Raw genomic sequence first — 19,340 nt, 5'->3', positions numbered from 1 at the left:
GATTTACAAGTCAATAAAATTATTAAAGTTGCTAATGTTAAACCTTTTTATACAAAAAATACTCCTATTGATCTTCAAATTGAAGACCATAAGGATTTTGCTCAATTCAGTGGTGAAGCCATTACTGAATGGAATATCGATGGAAAATCTGAATATCAGATTAAAACTATTGTTAAACAAATGCTTATTTATTCATCAGCAGCCAAAATTAAAGGCAATCATGATAAGCAAATTGCTCAAGCAATTATTACTGGATTTACTGGTCAATTACAAGGCTGGTGGGATTTTTATATCTCAAAAGAAGCTAAGGATAAAATCCTTAGAGCCAGTATTACTGATCCTACATCTAATAGAGAAGAATCAGATGTTGTAAATACTCTTATTTATACTATCCTGTCTAATTTTGTTGGAACTAATGAGTTACAACTAGACAGATCTCAGAAACAACTGATGAATCTTAGATGTGTTACTCTTTCTGACTTTAGATGGTATAAAGATGTTTTTATGTCTAAAGTTTTAACCCGAAATGATTGTGGTATGAATTTTTGGAAAGAAAAATTTATTTCTGGCCTTCCTCCACTTTTTGCTGAAAGAGTTTCAAATAAACTAAAAACAAAATTTTCTAGTGGAAAAATAGAGTGGGAAAAGCTCACTTATGGAGATCTATCTGCAGAAATTACTGCAGAAGGAATCGTTCTTTGTAATGATATCAAGCTAAAACGACAGCTTGAATTACAAAAGAATGAGAATAAAAATATCATTGGAGATTTTTGCGAACAAATTGGTTTACAATCTGAGCAACAATTTTCTAAAAGGATAAAGAAAAAAACATAAATTTAAAAATAAACAAAAATTTTATTCTAAAGAACCTTTAAAATCAAAATCTGTTAGAAAAGGTTATCCTAAACGAATAAAAAAGGCTAAACAAAATGAAGCCATTAAACCTGTTTGTTGGAAATGTGGAAAAATTGGCCACAAAGCTAATAAGTGTTTTGTTAAGAAAAAGATTAATAATCTCAATATTGATAGAGATTTAAAAGATGCTCTATGCAATATACTTCTTAATGAAGAAGAACAAGAAGATCTTTATGTCAATTTTATCAGAGAAAATTCCTCTGAATCTTCAGAATATGAATCTGAAGAAAATGAACAACAAAATTGCAATGAAGATTGCGATTGTGATGTATGTCTTATTAAATTTATGGGATTAGAAATCAATGTTATTTCTAATGAAGAAAATTTCATTCTTGATCTAATAGATCAAATAAAAGACCCTATAGAAAAAAGAAAAGCGATAGAACATTATCTTGTTCTAGCTTCAAGTTCTAATCAAGAACAAAAAATTACAAAACTTGAGAATCATATTTCTCAAGAAAGAGAATTATATTCTTATCAAAAAATATTAGAAAAGGCTAATCAAGTTGAAAGAGAGCCTACGATTTCTGAATTAAAAGCAGAAATTAATCAGATAAAATCTGAAGTTAAAAATCTTAATGAAAGATTTGATCTTATGAAATCAAATTGGAAAAGTGATTCTTCTTCATCAGACGAAGAAGATAACATTATTTCCAACACCGAAGAAGATCAAAATATTAATCAAATAATTTTTAAAGATCTAATCTGGATCAATAAAATTGATCAAATACGATCTCAAAAATGGTATTCTAAAGTTACTTTGATTATCAATAAAGAATTTACTATTACTATTAACGCTCTCCTTGACACAGGAGCAGATGTTAATTGTATTAGTGAAGGAATAATACCTTCGAAATATTATTCAAAAACTACTCAATTTATTACAGCAGCTAATAAGCAGCCTCTCATTGTAAATTACAAATTATCTGATGTTGCTATTTGTAATTCAGGAGTGTGTTTAAACACATCTTTTATTTTAATCAAAAATATTTCTACTCCTGTTATTTTGGGAACACCTTTTTTCCAAATGCTTTTTCCTATTAATAAAATTAATGAAAAAGGTTTATTTGCTAAAGTTAAAGGAAAAAATTTACATTTTCCTTTTACTTCTGTTCCCATTACAAAATCCATTAATATTATTAAAAGTGTTATTGATAATAAAAATTATTTTATAAATTCCCTTAAAGAAGAGATTAGATTCAAAAATATTAAGGAAAAAATCAATTCTGAAAAAATTCAAAATAAAATAAAACAAATTCTTGAAAAAATTAACAGTGAAATTTGTGCTGAAGTTCCGAATGCTTTTTGGAATAGAAAAAAGCATGAAGTTAGTCTTCCATACATAGAAGGTTTTGATGAAGATAATATTTCTACTAAAGCAAGACCAATAGCTATGAATGAAAGACTATTAAAATATTGTAAAGAAGAAATTGATAGTCTTCTCAAAAAGGGTTTAATAAGACCCAGTAAAAGTCAATGGAGTTGCCCGGCATTTTATGATGAAAATGCTGCAGAAATTGAAAGAGGAGCTCCAAGACTTGTTATAAATTATAAACCGCTTAATAAAGCTCTCAAATGGATAAAACATCCATTACCAAATAAAAGAGATTTACTAAACAGATTATATACTGGAAATATATTTTCCTCTTTTGACCTTAAATCAGGGTTTTATCAAATTCTTCTTAAAGAAGAAGATAAATATAAAACAGCTTTTACAGTTCCTTTTGGACATTTCGAATGGAATGTTATGCCATTTGGATTAAAAAATGCTCCAATGGAATTTCAAAATATTATGAATCAAATTTTTAATCCTTATATAGATTTTATAATTATCTATATTGATGATGTTTTAATTTTTTCTGAAAACATTGATCAACACTTTAAACATCTTAATATTTTTATACAAGCCACCAAAAAAGCTGGTTTAGCTATTAATATTAAGAAAGTTAGACTTTTTCAAACAAAAATAAAATTTCTTGGACATTATATTGAAAACAAAATAATTGTTCCTATTGAAAGGGTAATTTTATTTGCGGATAAATTTCCCGATAAAATTACAGATCTTAATCAACTCCAACGATTTCTTGGTTGCCTAAATTATATAGGTGATTTTTATCAAGATCTCGCCAAAGATTGTAAATTGTTATTCCAAAGGTTAAAGAAAAATCCTTTACCTTGGTCTGATAAACATACAGAAGCCGTTAAAAGAATTAAGCTCAGAGTTAAAGAACTCCCATGTTTATCCCTTGCTAATCCAGAAGCATTTAAGATAATCGAATCTGATGCATCTGAAATCGGATATGGAGGAATTCTTAAACAAAGAAATTCCGATGGTTCTAAAGAAGAACTTATTAGATTTACATCTGGAATTTGGAATGATTCTCAAAAGAATTATTCTACCATTAAAAAAGAATTACTTGCAATCGTTAAATGTGTTGCTAAATTTGAAAGTGACATATTAAACCAGAAATTCTTAATAAGAGTTGATTGTAAATCAGCCAAGGATATTCTTTTAAAAGATGTCAAAAATATTGCATCAAAACAAATTTTTGCTAGATGGCAATCCATATTAGCATGTTTTGATTTTGATATTAAACACATATCTGGAAAATCAAATTCATTACCAGACTTTCTAACCCGAGAATTCTTGCAGGGAAGAAGCCTGGAAAACCGTTGTAAAACAACGTGCTATGGGAAAACGACCAATGACGAATTTGGGGAAAAATCCAAATCTCAATCAAACGACTAAAAAGTCTAATCTTCTGGCTAAAAAGCCTACCAAAGAAGAAGAAGTTAGTCTTACAAATTTTGATCCTAATAAGGAATTTGAAGACGACGATATGGCATACGATATACAATTATATCAAAATGCTATATTTCTTCAAAAGGGATCTAAAGAAGAAATTAGATACCCATATCTGAATTCCGGATATATTAATTGTTGCCCAATTGAAAAAGACCTAAAAGGTTTATCTCCATTTCAATTGGCTCAAACTCATCTTAATAAAGATATTTTACCAATTTTTGGTAAAAAGAGTAGAGAATATTTTGAGACAATTCTCCTAGAAACAGGATCTGTTGAAATTCAACACAGTGATCGAGGTAATGAATACGCCTATTCTAAATGTGTTATTAAGAAAATTCTTTCTTCCTCAAATTGGGGTTTGCCTACTTATCAAAGTAGACAACTTGAAACATATCAAGGTCTCCCTAATTATTATAGCTTTCATGATTATGTTAAAGCTTGGGATAATTTATTCATCTATGAAAATAAAAATAGAAAACATTCATGGTGGATCAAATTTGATCTTGAGGATGTTACTCAACACATTCCTCAATGGTTTTCAATATTTTTCTTTTCATGGGGGGTATCACCCATCATATTCCCTCGAAGAATTAAACTCATATGGAGAAAATTCCAAGAAGTTAATAAACTTGAAAGTTTAGAATCAACTTTGCAATTTGCAAATTATTATTCCATCCCATGGATTCTTAGATGGGATTACATTCTTCAAACTCAGAAAAGAGAAAAACCTGAGTTACAATTCTCTCCATCAATTTTGGTCCGAAGAATTTTCATTAAATGGTGGCCAAAAGAAGATTTCTTTGGAGAAGGAAGAACTTATGACAGAAGAGGAATACTCTCTATCAAAACATCATCCCAAATAATTGAGAGATTAAATTATCAGAATCCTTCAAAGAATTCTTTGCTTAAAGATCTTTTCCAATCTATGGATAAAGATTCAATTAATTCGTTGTGGAAAGAAGTCTTTGGACAAGCAAATCCAGAAATGATCAAAGAAGGAAATTCTTCAACTCCTTCCTCATCAACGGTAGAAAATCTTATTGCCAATGATACAGAAATGCTGGATACTGAAGATTTTCAAGAAGCTCAAGATCCTTATAGTGATCTTAATAAATTCTTACTTGAAGATATTAGTCATGAATAGAATGGCAAGACAAATGCGTAATGACGCATGCCATGATGTAATTAGATTAGTACTATTTACTTTTTGACTTTTGTTGCTTTTGCTTTTTGAAAATAATGGCTTGTTGTCGGAAGCCTTTTGCTATAAATTTGTAAGGTCCTCACTTGTTAGAGGCACCAAGTTTTAGAAGCATAAGTGTTTGTAATCATATGCTCCCTCTTCTTGTAAAAAATCCTCTCTTGTTCGTGTGTTCGAAGAAATATTGAAGAAATTCTTCATGTAAGTATTTGTTATGAATTATGAGTTTAAATCCTATTGCATATAATAATCTTTTTTATGCTCCATATGATTATGTTATTTTAGATAGCAATCGTGCTACTTATTTTAAAAAATTAAAAGAAAAAATAAAATGTATTAAAAATCTTATTAATTATCTCGAAAGAGTTTTGGAAACTCCAGGACTTAACGATTTCCATAGATTTGAAATCTTTAATTTCAAATTACAAAAAGCTAAACAAAGCTTAAAAGCCTTTGAATCTCAAGGCTCTTATTTATCTGCTGCATAATATTGTTTGCTTAAATTAAGCAAATATTAAGATTATACTCTGATAATATCAATTCCTAATTAGGAATTTAAGATACCACGCCTAGTGGTATCAGAGCCAAATTGGTGATAATAGAGGAGAAGTAAAATCTTCATTTTTCAAGAGAAACTTTCAGTTTCATGAGAATAAATTTTATATTTCTTTTCTAAAACTGATAAAAAACTTTTATTATTAAAATCAGGAAATTCTTTTTCTCTTTGTGGAAAATAAAGATTTTTAAGCCAAGAGAAAAAATCTAATTTTAATCCATGAGTTTCACTCCACTCATCATATCTTTTTGTATAAAGAGATTTTTGACCTGTAGAAAGAGAATAAAGAAACCATTTTCTCTTTTCACTATTTTTAGTCTTATTAAGACTTTTCTCTACTCTTTTAGAGAAAGAAAGATTTTTAATCATAAAGACATTACTGCTATAACCCATATATATATATATATATATATATATATGACACATGCGTTATGCTTGCAACAATGATGTGTACGATGATTCTAATTATTTTATCATATGTTGCCTGGGTGAAAATGCACATGACTAGATCAATCTATCGACTATATATTGACTTATAATATATTTGCATGGGTGAAAATGCACATGACTAGATCAATCTATCGACTATATATTGAACCAATTACGAGTATAACATAACACAACACAATCAAATTTCTCTCTTTTTCCGCACAACTATTGCGAATCAAAATTTTATCAATTTTTGTTATAGCTTTTTTTGAATCTTATTTATATCCTGCACAAGAAAGAGGTAAATTTAAATTGAAGTCGTTAATCATTTTAATTTTAAACATTATGTTACTTTAATTGATTTACATTAATTTAAATTTGTGTTTTTTTATTATAATTTGTGTTAGCTAGTTAACAATTTCCAAGCGAGAATACAATAATTTCTTATTTTCGATTGAAAATAATAATTATATATGATTGTGCATAATAAGCTCCAATTATACGATTATTTTTTTAAAAAAACTTTATTACTAACAATAATATAATAACAACAATGAGGTATTGTTCTAGTGGCAAAACTAAGGCACCCAAAAACTCTCATTAGTCATTAGTGAGAGGTCTTGGGTTCAATCTCACCTGTGTGCGGTGATGTTTTTTCAATATAATTTTATTTTTGTTATAGATGGCAAAGTGAAAAAATATCATCGTTAACTATGAAGGACAATGGAATGATGATTTAATTTTTGTTATAGATGACAAAGAGGGGGATTGGGTCTGGAAAATGCCGCCTCTGGGGGGTCGACTGGACGTTGATGTCTCGGTGCAGGCCAAAGGAAGCTCGAAGGGGGTGGGTTTCTTGGTTCAAGACTCCTCTGGAAATATCATAGCTGCCGCAACTCATCAGGTGGGTAGAACGGAGACCATTTTAATGGGAGAGTTGCATGCCATGATGCTCGGAATTGGGTTTTGACTAGAGAATGGTCTTTTGGTCTGCTATTGGTTTTTACTAACTCCCTTTTGGCTGTACATGTGGTGCTTGATGATTTTAAAGGTTTGGACTCACTTTGTGACGATCTTTTTGAAATTTTTGCTCAGGCGAAAGAGAATATTGTGATTGATTTTTGTCATGTTCGTAGAGAAGCTAATAGGGTTGCTCATTGTTTGGCAAATTTTGTCGCTTCTTCTGTTGGTGTAATGATCTGGAAGTCGAGTTTTCCGGCTTATCTTTCGGATATTGCTCTTCGTGATTTAAGTTAATGAGAGAGTTTCTTCCCCTTCAAAAAAAACTATGAAGGACAATGGAATGATGTATTATACAATTTGGGATTTGCAACATTTATTTATATTCGAACATACAATATGCTTATCTTGGAGCAAAGGCAAAACATCAATTATAATTTGATGGCTAGTTCTTTGAGTACAAACTATCAATATCTCCATTTTATATCGAGAGCTCGTAGTGGTAGAATCATCAAATCTCTTTTGAGTACTGATGATCAGCTTGCTTGATTGTGCACTTTTGATGTCAAGCCAGAGGTCTACGTGACGCACCCGACCCCTCCCAACCAAATATCCTAGTTCTTCGTACGAGTACACTCCCCAACCATCATCTCTTAAATATGTCTCTTAAAATTGTAATCTCGAACTAGTTCGTGATTTTATTTGCTAGAATTCCTAACATAATTTTTTTACTTGTTTACTTTTAAAAAGTATACGCACGGCTAGGGGGCGGGCAGGGGGTCACTGCACCCCTCTAGAATTTTAAAAAATAGTAAGAATATTTTTGTAATTTTATGTAAATATTCTTCGTACGAGTACACTCCCCAACCATGTTGAACTATTGTACACAGTAATTGATATGTAAATTTTAGAGTTGAATCATTTTGAAGAAGTATACACATAATAAATTTGTGCGAATTTGATTTTAAAGATTTATTTTTTGAATTTGATATTGAAAATTATTTTGTCTTGCAAAATTTTATCCATCTTAATTTTTTGAAGTTGTTTTGTATGAACTTGAAAGTCAATTTAAAATATATTTTTTGTAATTTAAATGAGTTTATAATTGTGGTGATGAGTATTATTTATTTTTATTTAATTATTAATTTTATTGAAAAAAATTGAACAGTTGAACTGAATTCTGGCTCCACCACTGCGCACGGCACATCGCAACATTTTTTGAACAATAATAATAATAGTAATTACAATCTAGTAACTTAGTGATAAACTACATCAAGTTTGCTAATTTTCTGATTTATATCATCACTTTTTTTTTGGCTAAAAAATACATGAATTTATAATTTGTTCGTAATTGTCCCACCATTTATAATTTCGCCCAAATTAATCTGAGGTGGCAATCGAATTGCCAACATGGTTGCTGGAATTGCCAACAGGGCTGCCGGAAATGCCAAATCACACATACACACACTTCTCTCTCTCTCTCTCTCTCTCTCTCTCTCTCTCTAAGACACGCACACACCCACTGCGCCGCACACACACATGCACAGCCCTCCCCCTTCTTCCTTTTCCGGCGACGGCAGCGTCACCGCCGCCGCCGCCCTCTCATCCCCTGTCTCACTCTCTCTCTTACCGCCTCTATCTCTATCTCACACACACATACACACACACACAGAGACACAGACACACGCACAGCTCGAAATCGCCACGACCACCAAAGTCCACCGAAATCAGCAGCTATGGCTTCCTTATCTTCAATTCAACCCGTCGCTGCACAGGCACCGGCGACCACCTCTCACTCTCTATCCTCCTCAAGCATCACCACTATCATTTCGACCAATTATCGCTCTCTTCTTCTCCCTCGCCACCATTTCGATATCCTCTGCACGCACCCGATGTTCGGCCCGGAGAGCCCCCTCTCCACCGCCTTCCCCGACCAGCAGAGCCCCCTCTCCGTCGCCTTCCCCGACCAGCAGAGCCCCCTCTCCGCCGCCCTCCCCGACCAGCAAAACCTCCCCCCTTCACCACTCTCCTCCGCCAACAGAGCTCAACCTTCGCCGCCCTCCAGTTTGTCTCCTCAACCAAAACCACCAATTTCTTCAAAAACTCAACCAAAACCACCAATTTCACCATGCTCAATTATAGATCTGCAAATTGGAAGACTTTGGGTGAAGGCGACAGAGATCGAGAGGGGAAGTAGTGGCGGCGGGGTTGGGGGAAGGGGAAGGCTTCGCCCGCTGAGCAGGAGAAGCGGCGGCGGCGGGAGTGGTGGAAGGAGACGGTCTGTTGGGTACTTAGGTTGGCCGTTGGGGGTAAAGGGCAGAGGGGTTTGGGTGAGGGGGAGGAAGAGGACGGTCGTTGGGGGGCGGGGCGGGGGAGGGGGAGAAGAGGACGGTCTGGGGATGGGGGGGAGTGGCAACACATCATTATTCTCAAATAAATTAAATGCCACGTCAGTGCCACATAAGCTACGTAAATGACACATAAGTTTCGATTTCTCCGAAAATATTCACTGTGGAATAATTACAAATAAATTATAAATTCATGTATTTTCTGGCAAAAAAAAAAGTGATGATATAAATCAGAAAATTAGCAAACTTGATGTATATTATGAACCCCTATTTTTTATAAGAATGAGAAATTTGGGTATAAGCTCAAATGCTCAATCTTCCTTTTCTGGAATAGTAATAAATATTATACGAGAAATTTATAAAACAATATAATTTTATATTATATAATATTTGATCATTATCCAATAGAAGTAAAGATGTGTGAAAGGATTTTCTCAAAAAAAAAAAACAAAAAAAAAAGAGAAGAAGATGTGTAGAAGGCAACTATGATAAATTGGTAACCGCCCGTGGAGGAATCCCGTTAAGAACGGACGTGATGCCATTACAACTTTTAATGAAGGGTAATTCTGTAATTTGATGGATGCTCTAGCCCTAGAAATGTCTAATTTGCAGCATATAAAAGGTTGCTTGGGGTTATCATATTGCCTCTTGAGAGAGAAAAAAAAATGAAGTTATAAACAGGGGATTCAAGGATTCTATCATGTTTATCATCTTACAAGAGTTTTCAGGTAAGTTTTTACTTTAGAATCATGATTATGGTGTAATTATATGTACAAATTTTGGGATAATGAAAAAAAAAGCAAGATGCTTGCATATTATCAAATTTTTTTGATGAAAAATTATGAAATATATATATTTTCATTATTTTTATCATATGTTCTACAAGGTGCATAATTTTATTTTTGGTACCATTATTTAGAAGGAAATGAGTGAAGTGTGAAAACTGTGTTGAGATTCGAACTCAAGACCACGAAAGTGTATTTTATAGATCAAGTGCAAATACTTTATAAGTTAAGTGCGAAAGATTGTAGTAAGAGTGTATTTTTTTTGGGGGGTGGGGGGGGGGGGGTGGGGGGATCCTCTAGATACTAGTCTCATTGTAGTACCGCAGATTTTAATATTTATGCATAAAGTTAAACGCAAATATATATAATAGGATTAAATAAAATAGGCATGCATTTATGAATTGTATATGTATATTTGAAGTTATGCATTGAATGAATTCAAATATGTATGTTTATTTGTATTTAACATTATTATGCATAAAAAATAATTTATATAGTACTACGATAAGCTACGAGATCCATATATATAGCATATATAGGGAAGAAGTCTCGAGCACACAAGATTTTAGGAATTGTGTTCGTACGATATTACCAAATTAAAATAAATTGATGATTATCACAGTCATCAATTACCTTTTCATTGATCAAGTTGGCTCTCACTTTCGTTGATTGATCTAAAGCAATTGTCATTACAATTGAAAATTTGATCTAATTGTGTGCATGTGTTGACCAAGCGGTAGGTGGTTAATGCTCATAGCATGAGGTCTTAGGTTTGAGTTCATCACCGTGCGATTTTTAAATTTCTTTACTTATGTAATTTATTAGAAAAAAATGACCCAACTTTTTCTTTTTCCAAAGCCCCATCTATTTTTCTACTATAAGAAACTAAGCTCAAGTGTTTGCGAACTTAAGTCTTTTGTTTGGCTTTTTATGGACTCATTAAAAATGATTTTGATCTAGTTCATGGCTTATTAAAAGTAGAAGGCACTCAAGTTAGACAATTAGAATATTTTGCAAAACAAGTAAATTAAAATGCTTTTTGAAAATGCTTTTTGTCTATATTTTTGGTAATTCTTTTGATGTGGTAAGACCATGAAAATTATACTCTTTTCCTCCTATGAATCTTGAGTCACTTTTTTTTTTGGCAAAAAAATTTCATTTTATTCACCTTTTCACTTTTTCACCTACCACGCTCAACACACTAAATACCATTTTTTTAATTTCCGTGCCGAAAAGAATTGACTCAAGATTCGCGGGATGGAAGGAGTAGTTTTATTACCGTTTCGTTCATTTATGACAATGGTAGTTTTTTCTTTTATTTTTGATTTTTTTTAAGTCCCATTCACACTTAATATTTATAAAAAACTCAATCATTTAACACATCATTTTTTTTGTAATCTTATTATTATCATTTTGTCCATCCATAAAATTTGTAATTGTTTTTTGAAAATTTCTATATTTGAAATCTCAATCATACTTAATATTTACAAAAACTCAATCATTTAATACATCAATTTTTTGTAATCTTATTACTCTCTCTATTCCACTTCACTTGGCCTAGTTTTCTTTTCGGGCTGTCCCACTCGACTTGGCCAGTTTTCTTTTTGAGTAATAAATTTGTAGTACAATAAATATGGGCCCACATACTTTATTTTATTTTACACTACAATCTTACTCTTTTTAATAATCGTGTCGAAAAGAACCACACTATAATCTTACTCTCCTTAATAACCGTGTCAAAAAGATCTAGGCCAAGTGAGGTGAGATAAGCGAGTATTATTTTATCCATCCACGAAAATTGTACTCCCTCCGTCCATGATTTAATGCCCTATTTGGGTGTGGGCACGGAGACTAAGAAAGTTGAAAAATGTGATGTGGATGAAATATAATGGTAGTTGACTAAAGTGATAAAGATAGTTGACTAAAGTGATAAATGTTTTGTGAGTGGATCCACTAGTGATAAAGTGTAGTAAATATAGAATATAAAAATGATAAAGGTGTTTTAAGGTGGGTCCATTAGTGGCAAATGATAGTAAATATAGGAAAAGAAGAAGAGTAAAAGGATACAAAAAGCAGAATATGACATTAAATTGTGGACAGATTTTTAAAGGCAAGTAGGACATTAAATTGTGGACGGAGGGAGTAGTTTTTTTTTTTTTTTTGAAATTTTTTATATTTTAAATCTCTTTCACACTTAATATTACAAAAAACTCAATCATATAACACATCAACTTTGATGGGTTCATTTGTTCACTCAATTTTGATGGATCTCCTTCTATACTTTATGCACATTCACTACAACACATCTTTCAAACATTGATTAAAATTTGTGTCCTCCACGTTACAATTTTCATGGACGGATGAAGTATTATCTAAATTTTTCTTAAAGACATATATCTGCACTTGATACTTTTGATTAATTTAATGTTTACTCTTATATAGCAATGAAATATCTATGACTTGGTACATAATAAATTATCCGTCTCTTTTGCAACATAGACGAATGTTCAAATTAAATAGAATCATCGTATGAAAATATGATTTAGAGGGTGTTCGGCTAGTCTTGTTCTAAAGAGTTTATAACATAAAGTTGTTTAAAAGCTTATAAATTATTAAAGTGTTTTGATAATTAATCTTATAAGCTAGAGAGAGAATTTTTAGTGAGAGGAACGAAATTGAAGATGGATAAAATTAGAATGATATATGATGAATTACAAAAATCATAGTTTAGTTATTTTTGTAAAATGAAGATTGCTTATAAGATAATTAGAAAATAAGCTGAGGTAGAAGAACTTATTTTTTGAAAAATTATAATAAAACTTATTTTTACAGCTTATAAATCTTTTAGGAATTTATTTTACCAAAACTTTGAAAAATATTTTGAAGGAGGTTATAGGTTATTCTAAAAAGCTTATAAGCGTGCAGGGTCAATTAAGAGCATGACATCGAAATATCTACATTTGATGCATGTATTTTCTTTTATTTGTTTTTTGCTAATCAAGATCAGCTTCACATCGAAAAATAGCTATGCACTTCAGTTAATATCCTTATTGTTTGCACAATCTTTAGCACTCCATTTCACTTAAATTGAATATACTCCATCCGTCCTATCGAATTTGAGTCGTATTCCTTTTCAGGCTGTCCCACCGAACTTGAGTCATTTCCTTTTTGGCAAAAATTAGGCAATTTAAAGCACTAATTTACAAAATTAATTGCATCCCTTCTTACCTCCTCTCTCCTACATTATCACTTTATTACATTTTCTCTCTTACTTTATACCTTCTCTCTTCTACTTTATCACTTTTATACTAGACACTTAAAACACTAATCTACAACTTCTTAATTTTCGTGCCCAAAAGAAACGCCTCAAGCTCGGCGGGACGGAGGGAGTATATGGCAACGGAAATTTCCATTTGTTTATTTGCACGAGAACCAAAAAATGTTTCAGTAACAATATTTCAAGCCTGCCATTACACGAAGCTCTCATTGCTGTTGTGCCTATCTTGTGCATCTATCAGTTTCTGAAGCTCATCAATAGCATTGTTTACTGCATGAAGGATCATCTTCTTCACCTGCTCAATACAAAATCGTTAAGTATAAACCGATAGCTTGTTCATCTATAAGGTACGAGATAACGAAAACCTACTTCTAATTTGTCTTCTTTGGCTCTGTGATCCCTTGGAAGCTTCCTGAATTCCTCAGTCAGTTTAAGGCACTCATGCAAATTTTCTGGAGAAACAAAGTCAGCAGCGACCTTGGTGCACGACTGCAAAAGCGTAAACAGGTTACAACAGACATCCTTACATTACATGTATATGACATAACTTGTTGAATCCCCTTAGACTTATACCTTTAGATTCCTGACTTGGTGTGGGCATCCTGCAGGAATGAAAACAGCTTCACCAATCTTCTGTTCAAACGTCCAAGGTTCTATGCCTGAAATGCCGAAATCAGAAGGTTTCTTCAGTAAAACAGAGACATGATAGGATTATGTGATGTTTATTAGTATTATACTAGTAGCATGTGCATACCGAACTCTTCCTTCAGTTTGACTTTGTGTGCTGAAGTCAAATAGAAGGTTTGGTCGTGAATTGGATGAATGACCTAGATAAATCCAAAGCAGATACAGACAGTTTAGCACAGAGTGAATGTAGCAAACCTGAGTTTTTAACCATTATAAATTACCTGATCAACTGGACAGCAATAAGTGTGTCTAAATTCACTCGAATGCTTAGCTAGATACTCTTTCAACTTGGGAACATCTTCCCTCCTGAAAATATCCCACAGAGCGCCACCTCTGTTGTCTGAAGAAGGGCATTCTGATTGATGAAGGTTAGATGAAAGGTGAGTAACTTTGTCGCTGTCGGAGGTGCATGCAGTTATGTTTTTTCTTCTGGCCCTGCATTCTTCTTCATCCTGCGCTCTATGCTTTTCTTTCAACAATTCAATTGCTTCGTACTGATCCTCACTTATAGCCACATCTGCTGTGTGTGTCAAAATATTCACCTGCACCCATGAGGTCTATGAGTATCAGAAGATTCTCTAATAAACCTTTCCAGGTGTAAATTGACACATAGCAAATGTGGCTATAAGTGAGGAGCAGTACGAAGCAGATCAAATGATAAGTAAAGGGAACATCGAGTAATTCAGATATGGAGTGACTTCACAATTAACAAGATTGGAGCAAAGATTGAAACCAGATTTGGTTGAACTGAATCATAGTTAAAAGATTGCTTTCACACAAAGCACAACTTTGATCGTACCGCATCTGACATATCACAGTGGAGCTTAGTCACAGAATCCCCTCTTCCAAGTTCCTCTACAGTCCCATATGCAATATACGTCTTTGGACCCATATCAGGTTTCAAGACACTTGCAGGCAACTTTGCAGCAAGGTTAAGAACTCCAGCCGTTGGATCAGTGTATTCCTGGAACGGCAAGGCTTGAATGAACTCATCGCAATGGCGTGGTAATAAATCCTCAAATTTGTCGGATGGTGGCCAGTCCTTGAGCTTAAGCATCTCCGGCCAGAAGTTTGCATATCGTCTCCCTTCCGTGTAACCTTTGAAGAATTTGCGAGTATTGATCTCCACCTGCGAAATAGAATTGAGCATAATGTCAATAGCGGCAGATGCAATACATTGATACCAACTAGCACCTTCACCTACTCACTTCTTATATCCTAAAATCATAGACTGCACCACCAAAATAGAATTACAAAGAATTTTATAAAACACAAGATGTATAAAAATCATACAGAAAATGTTCAACAATGGGAGGACGAGCATGAAAAAGCAAAACCAATGTACTATGGTTATATTCAAATTTGCGGTGAGAGAGATTATTGAGCTAATAGTTGAATGTAATCTTTAAAAGCAAACTGGAACTAACCTCACAACCAGCTAGACAATCAATAGCCCTCACTTCAGATATTTTTGAATCGATGGTGTCATCTGTGTGCTCAGACAATGCACGCCACATGACCATAGGCTCCCAACTTAACCCACTCGTGTGGTCAAGTACATTTCTGACTATCACTGGTTCGCCCTTGGCCCAGTGCCTGCGGAAGTGAAGAATCCCTTCCTCATTCAAAATATCCCTTGAATCGGGACAATACAAAGCAGTTATCTTTAGAGCCTTCTCTAGAAGCTGCCTTGCATGAGCTTTCAGGCTCACCTTGGAAGAATGTGGGCTGAAAAACAGTTTTCTCACATTCACTCATGACCTTTTCAGCTCTTCTTTTCAAAGTTGATATCCATTGTTCTGGAAGGAGACACTTGAGTTGTAACTTGGAACCACCACACCCACCCATCTCTTTGGGGGGACAAACAATGGCCCCACCTTTGATGTTAGTCCACTCAACAGGCATTCCACATTCTGTACCCAAAGTATCTCCATGAAAAGATTCTGTTAATTCTCCGTCACCATGCATGTAACTGGAGCCTCTATTCACGTACTGAATGATTGCTTTGCTGAAATTTCCCGGTACCTGACCAGCACGGATCTCCTGAAAACACCTAAGACACAGCTCGTACGAGCAATTTGGGCAGCTCCGGTGAAGGTCAACAATTGAAGTTGAACAGTGGTTGCTGTTCCAAAACCAAGACAACAAAGAAAGTTAAACATATGAGAATTATTACTGCAGAATGCAAAGGTCCAAGGAAAGAATCAGTTACCAATATATACGCTCATCATTATAGAAAACTGCACGTTTTACTTCAACTGAAGAAGATGGTATCCCTGCCAAATGCAAATATCTATGAATAACTATAGAATGGCCTCAAACATACATACAATCTTTGAAATAAAGTAAGCATACCTTTAATTGTCGACTCTACCTCGATCATCTTTAATTTGTTCTTGATGAATATGTTCGAGGTACGGATAAATTTCAGTGATTAGATAGTGCAGATGCCGAATCTTTTCATCATTGTTCAAATCTCTTTTTGATGTCTAATATCAGTAACAATATTTTAGAAGATGAACAAACAACAAAATCATATTATGTTTGCAAAATAAAGAAACCTTCAACATGGAAGGTGAATGCAAGCACAAGTTGCAGTTGCAGATCCTTCGGCAGTATGGACAAGCCTCCGAGACTTTCCTTTTCAGATAATGTTGGATACCTGCTTAAAAGTTAGAAAAGTTATCATATGAAGCCATCATATTTTTAAGAGACAAGAGTTAAAGAGAGAGAATTATCACCATTGTTTGATACACTGGACACAATAAAAGATTCCTTTACACTTGGTGCATGGAACAACAATCCGTCGATCTTCTCTGCCACACTGATGACACCTAATGGACTTCTTTCTATTTACCTGCTTATGATAAAAGAAGGCATCATATCACAAGAAATCAAATACGCACTATGAACTACTTACATATTGAAAAGAAAGATTTAGTGAATCTACCTTCGTATGTTCAACTGATGACCTTTTCACTTTTTCTATATCAGTTTTCAAAATTGACAAACTAGCCGAGGAGGAGGAAGAGGAGGATGGGGATGGGGATGGGGATGGGGATGGGGATGGGGATGGGATGGGATGGGGATGGGGACGGGGATGATGATGATGATGATGGTGATGGTGATGGTGATGATGATGATGATGGTGATGATAAGTTAGATAAACAAGGTTTGGCAGAATCACCGCATTTCCTTTTCGCACACAAACTTATTTCAGCCTTTGTGCTATCATCACTACTTTGGATTCTAGAAACATCAACATAATCACTTCCTCCCATCCCTGTATCTATAATTGAAGCCACATCTGCTTCTTCATCATCCAACCAGTCGCATACAATAAAATCTTCTAAATACTTGTTTGAAGAAACACAACGCCTTCTCAATGTTCGCTGGTTAATAATATTTGCTGTTTGTGTTTCCTGGTTACCAGATAGAACCACTGATACCCCTTTTTTCTTCTTGTGCTCCTCCCACTCTTGTTCACTATCACTTTCAACTTTTTTCCTCTTAAGTTTATTCCTGCAGATCTTTTTCTCATTTGACACCTTGCAAACTTTTCCTGAGTATTCTTTCTCAAGGAAACCTTTTGTTTCAGTAGTAGCCATTATGTGTTTTAGTGTATGTTCTTTTTTTGATAACTTTCTGAGGGATCTAAAACGACCTTCATCTTCCTCATCTAGGCTATAATAATTCAGTTCACCAAAAGAATGAGGTCGGCATGTCTTCTTTGAAGGGACAAGTTTGTCTACGGATGAGCTCCCTACTTCTGCATCTGCAACTCTCTGAGTTCCCATTCCTTTCCTTCTAGAGAAACTTCTCTTTGCCTTTGGAACTTTTATGATTGGAAACATCTGATGTGTGGTTGTTGATATCACAGAGTATGAGATATGGCTGCTCCCTATTGTCCTCTGATTTGACAAATCCCCAGGCTCTGCAGGCAATAATTCTATGTTTCCATCACATTCTTCCTCATCCTCTATATCAATGATTAACTTCCTCTTCCTTGCAGGCGCATGTCTCAGGCTTCTTGGCCTCAATGGCATATCATTGTTTGTGCAACGACGATGTTGTTCTTGCTTTGTGATCAATACTGCCATCACCAAACTGCAGATGAATGGCAATCAGCACAAAAGAGCAAGAGTGGCAAGATATCATGAAGAAACTAAAAGGCAAGAGCACAAATAGGTAGTGTTATGAAACAGTATAAAGCAGGAGTGGCAACGGTGCTTAACATCTGCCGATCTTGCTTCTGGAATGGTCTTAAGATCATTAACAAATTCCACAAATCCCGTTGTAAAAGAAAACTTTTTAACAAAACCAACAGAAGATGACATCATTCTCACACAAAAGAATTCCTAACCCAGCCAGACCATAACCAAGGTGGAAAACATCTAACCTAGAAAGCATTTTCTTTATGTTGTTTACGACCGGATCGAGATCATAGGAAGTTCTCTCATCTGAAAAAAATTATTCCTTTCAATTTCATCGCAAAAAGTACATTTTAAATAAACATGAAAATGATAAATTGATGGAGCTGTTTCTAATAAACATGAATTGATACTTATCAGCTATTGAAATCCAGATAACACGATAAAAAGAACACTAGAAAGGGTTGATACTGAGTCAACAATTACCGAGTCGTTGCACCTAACCTGCATCACTATTCACTACAGATGTGATATCACCAAAACTTATCAAACAACTGATTCTCGCAAACGAAAATCCACAGATTAATTCAATCACATTCATGCCTCAATAAAAAGAAACAACAACAACAATGACTTAGACAAGCTCAAAAAAAAGAAAGGAAAAGAAAACAATTCCACGAGTCAATTCACCGACAAAAACAAAGAAGAAATAAATCACTCACCCATTGATGAACAACTTATAAAACGCCTGATCAAGAAACAGCACTTTCCTCCCCGAAATCCAATTAATTTAGCAGCAGGCGCTTCGACGCGTAAGAAACGAAATCAAAGAAAAGCAAATTGCGGTAGCGATGTGGAGGAATCAAAGAAGATTTGGATTTAAAAATATATATTTTGCCGAATACGCATTGATATGTGAATCGCATTCGAGACAGAAAAGACACGTAAAGAAGAAAATTAACGGAAACGAAGATGCTGCAGAAAGCCGCTGCTGCTGTTGTATAACTATTGCTAATATTAATATTAAAACTGTGGGTGCGCGAATGTATATTAATCAGTAAATTTATTGTAAATTGTGTGTTGTCCGGTTTTTAAAAGGGTAAAATAGTCAGTTTGTTGGTAGGCGAGATAAGGGAAGTCAGTTTGGAGTCATTTAATTTTCATACTAATCTAGGTAATGCAAAATAATGTTGTAGATTTAGAAAGATATGTGATTATCCTGTAT

General features: G+C 33.9%; 2 protein-coding genes across 2 annotated transcripts in view; one reads left to right on the top strand and one right to left on the bottom strand.

The window, feature by feature from the left end:
• LOC130985853 (probable long-chain-alcohol O-fatty-acyltransferase 5) overlaps positions 1-19,340 on the top strand; it is a 266,259-nt gene that overhangs the window by 231,396 nt on the left and 15,523 nt on the right. The window lies entirely within an intron of this gene.
• On the bottom strand, positions 13,393-19,132 carry LOC130985865 (lysine-specific demethylase JMJ26-like). Its single transcript, XM_057909030.1, is given in 18 exon segments — positions 13,393-13,572; positions 13,647-13,766; positions 13,851-13,936; positions 14,032-14,104; positions 14,186-14,506; positions 14,764-15,093; positions 15,392-15,619; positions 15,621-16,089; positions 16,177-16,240; positions 16,320-16,344; positions 16,346-16,453; positions 16,526-16,600; positions 16,602-16,626; positions 16,706-16,821; positions 16,915-17,003; positions 17,119-18,071; positions 18,328-18,424; positions 18,838-19,132. Coding segments are annotated over 18 exon segments (3,285 nt in total). The 5' UTR covers positions 18,842-19,132; the 3' UTR covers positions 13,393-13,470.

The sequence above is a fragment of the Salvia miltiorrhiza genome, chromosome 5 (genome assembly GCF_028751815.1).
Source record: "Salvia miltiorrhiza cultivar Shanhuang (shh) chromosome 5, IMPLAD_Smil_shh, whole genome shotgun sequence".
Classification (NCBI taxonomy): domain Eukaryota; kingdom Viridiplantae; phylum Streptophyta; class Magnoliopsida; order Lamiales; family Lamiaceae; genus Salvia; species Salvia miltiorrhiza.
This window is presented reverse-complemented; position numbering and strand designations above follow the sequence as displayed.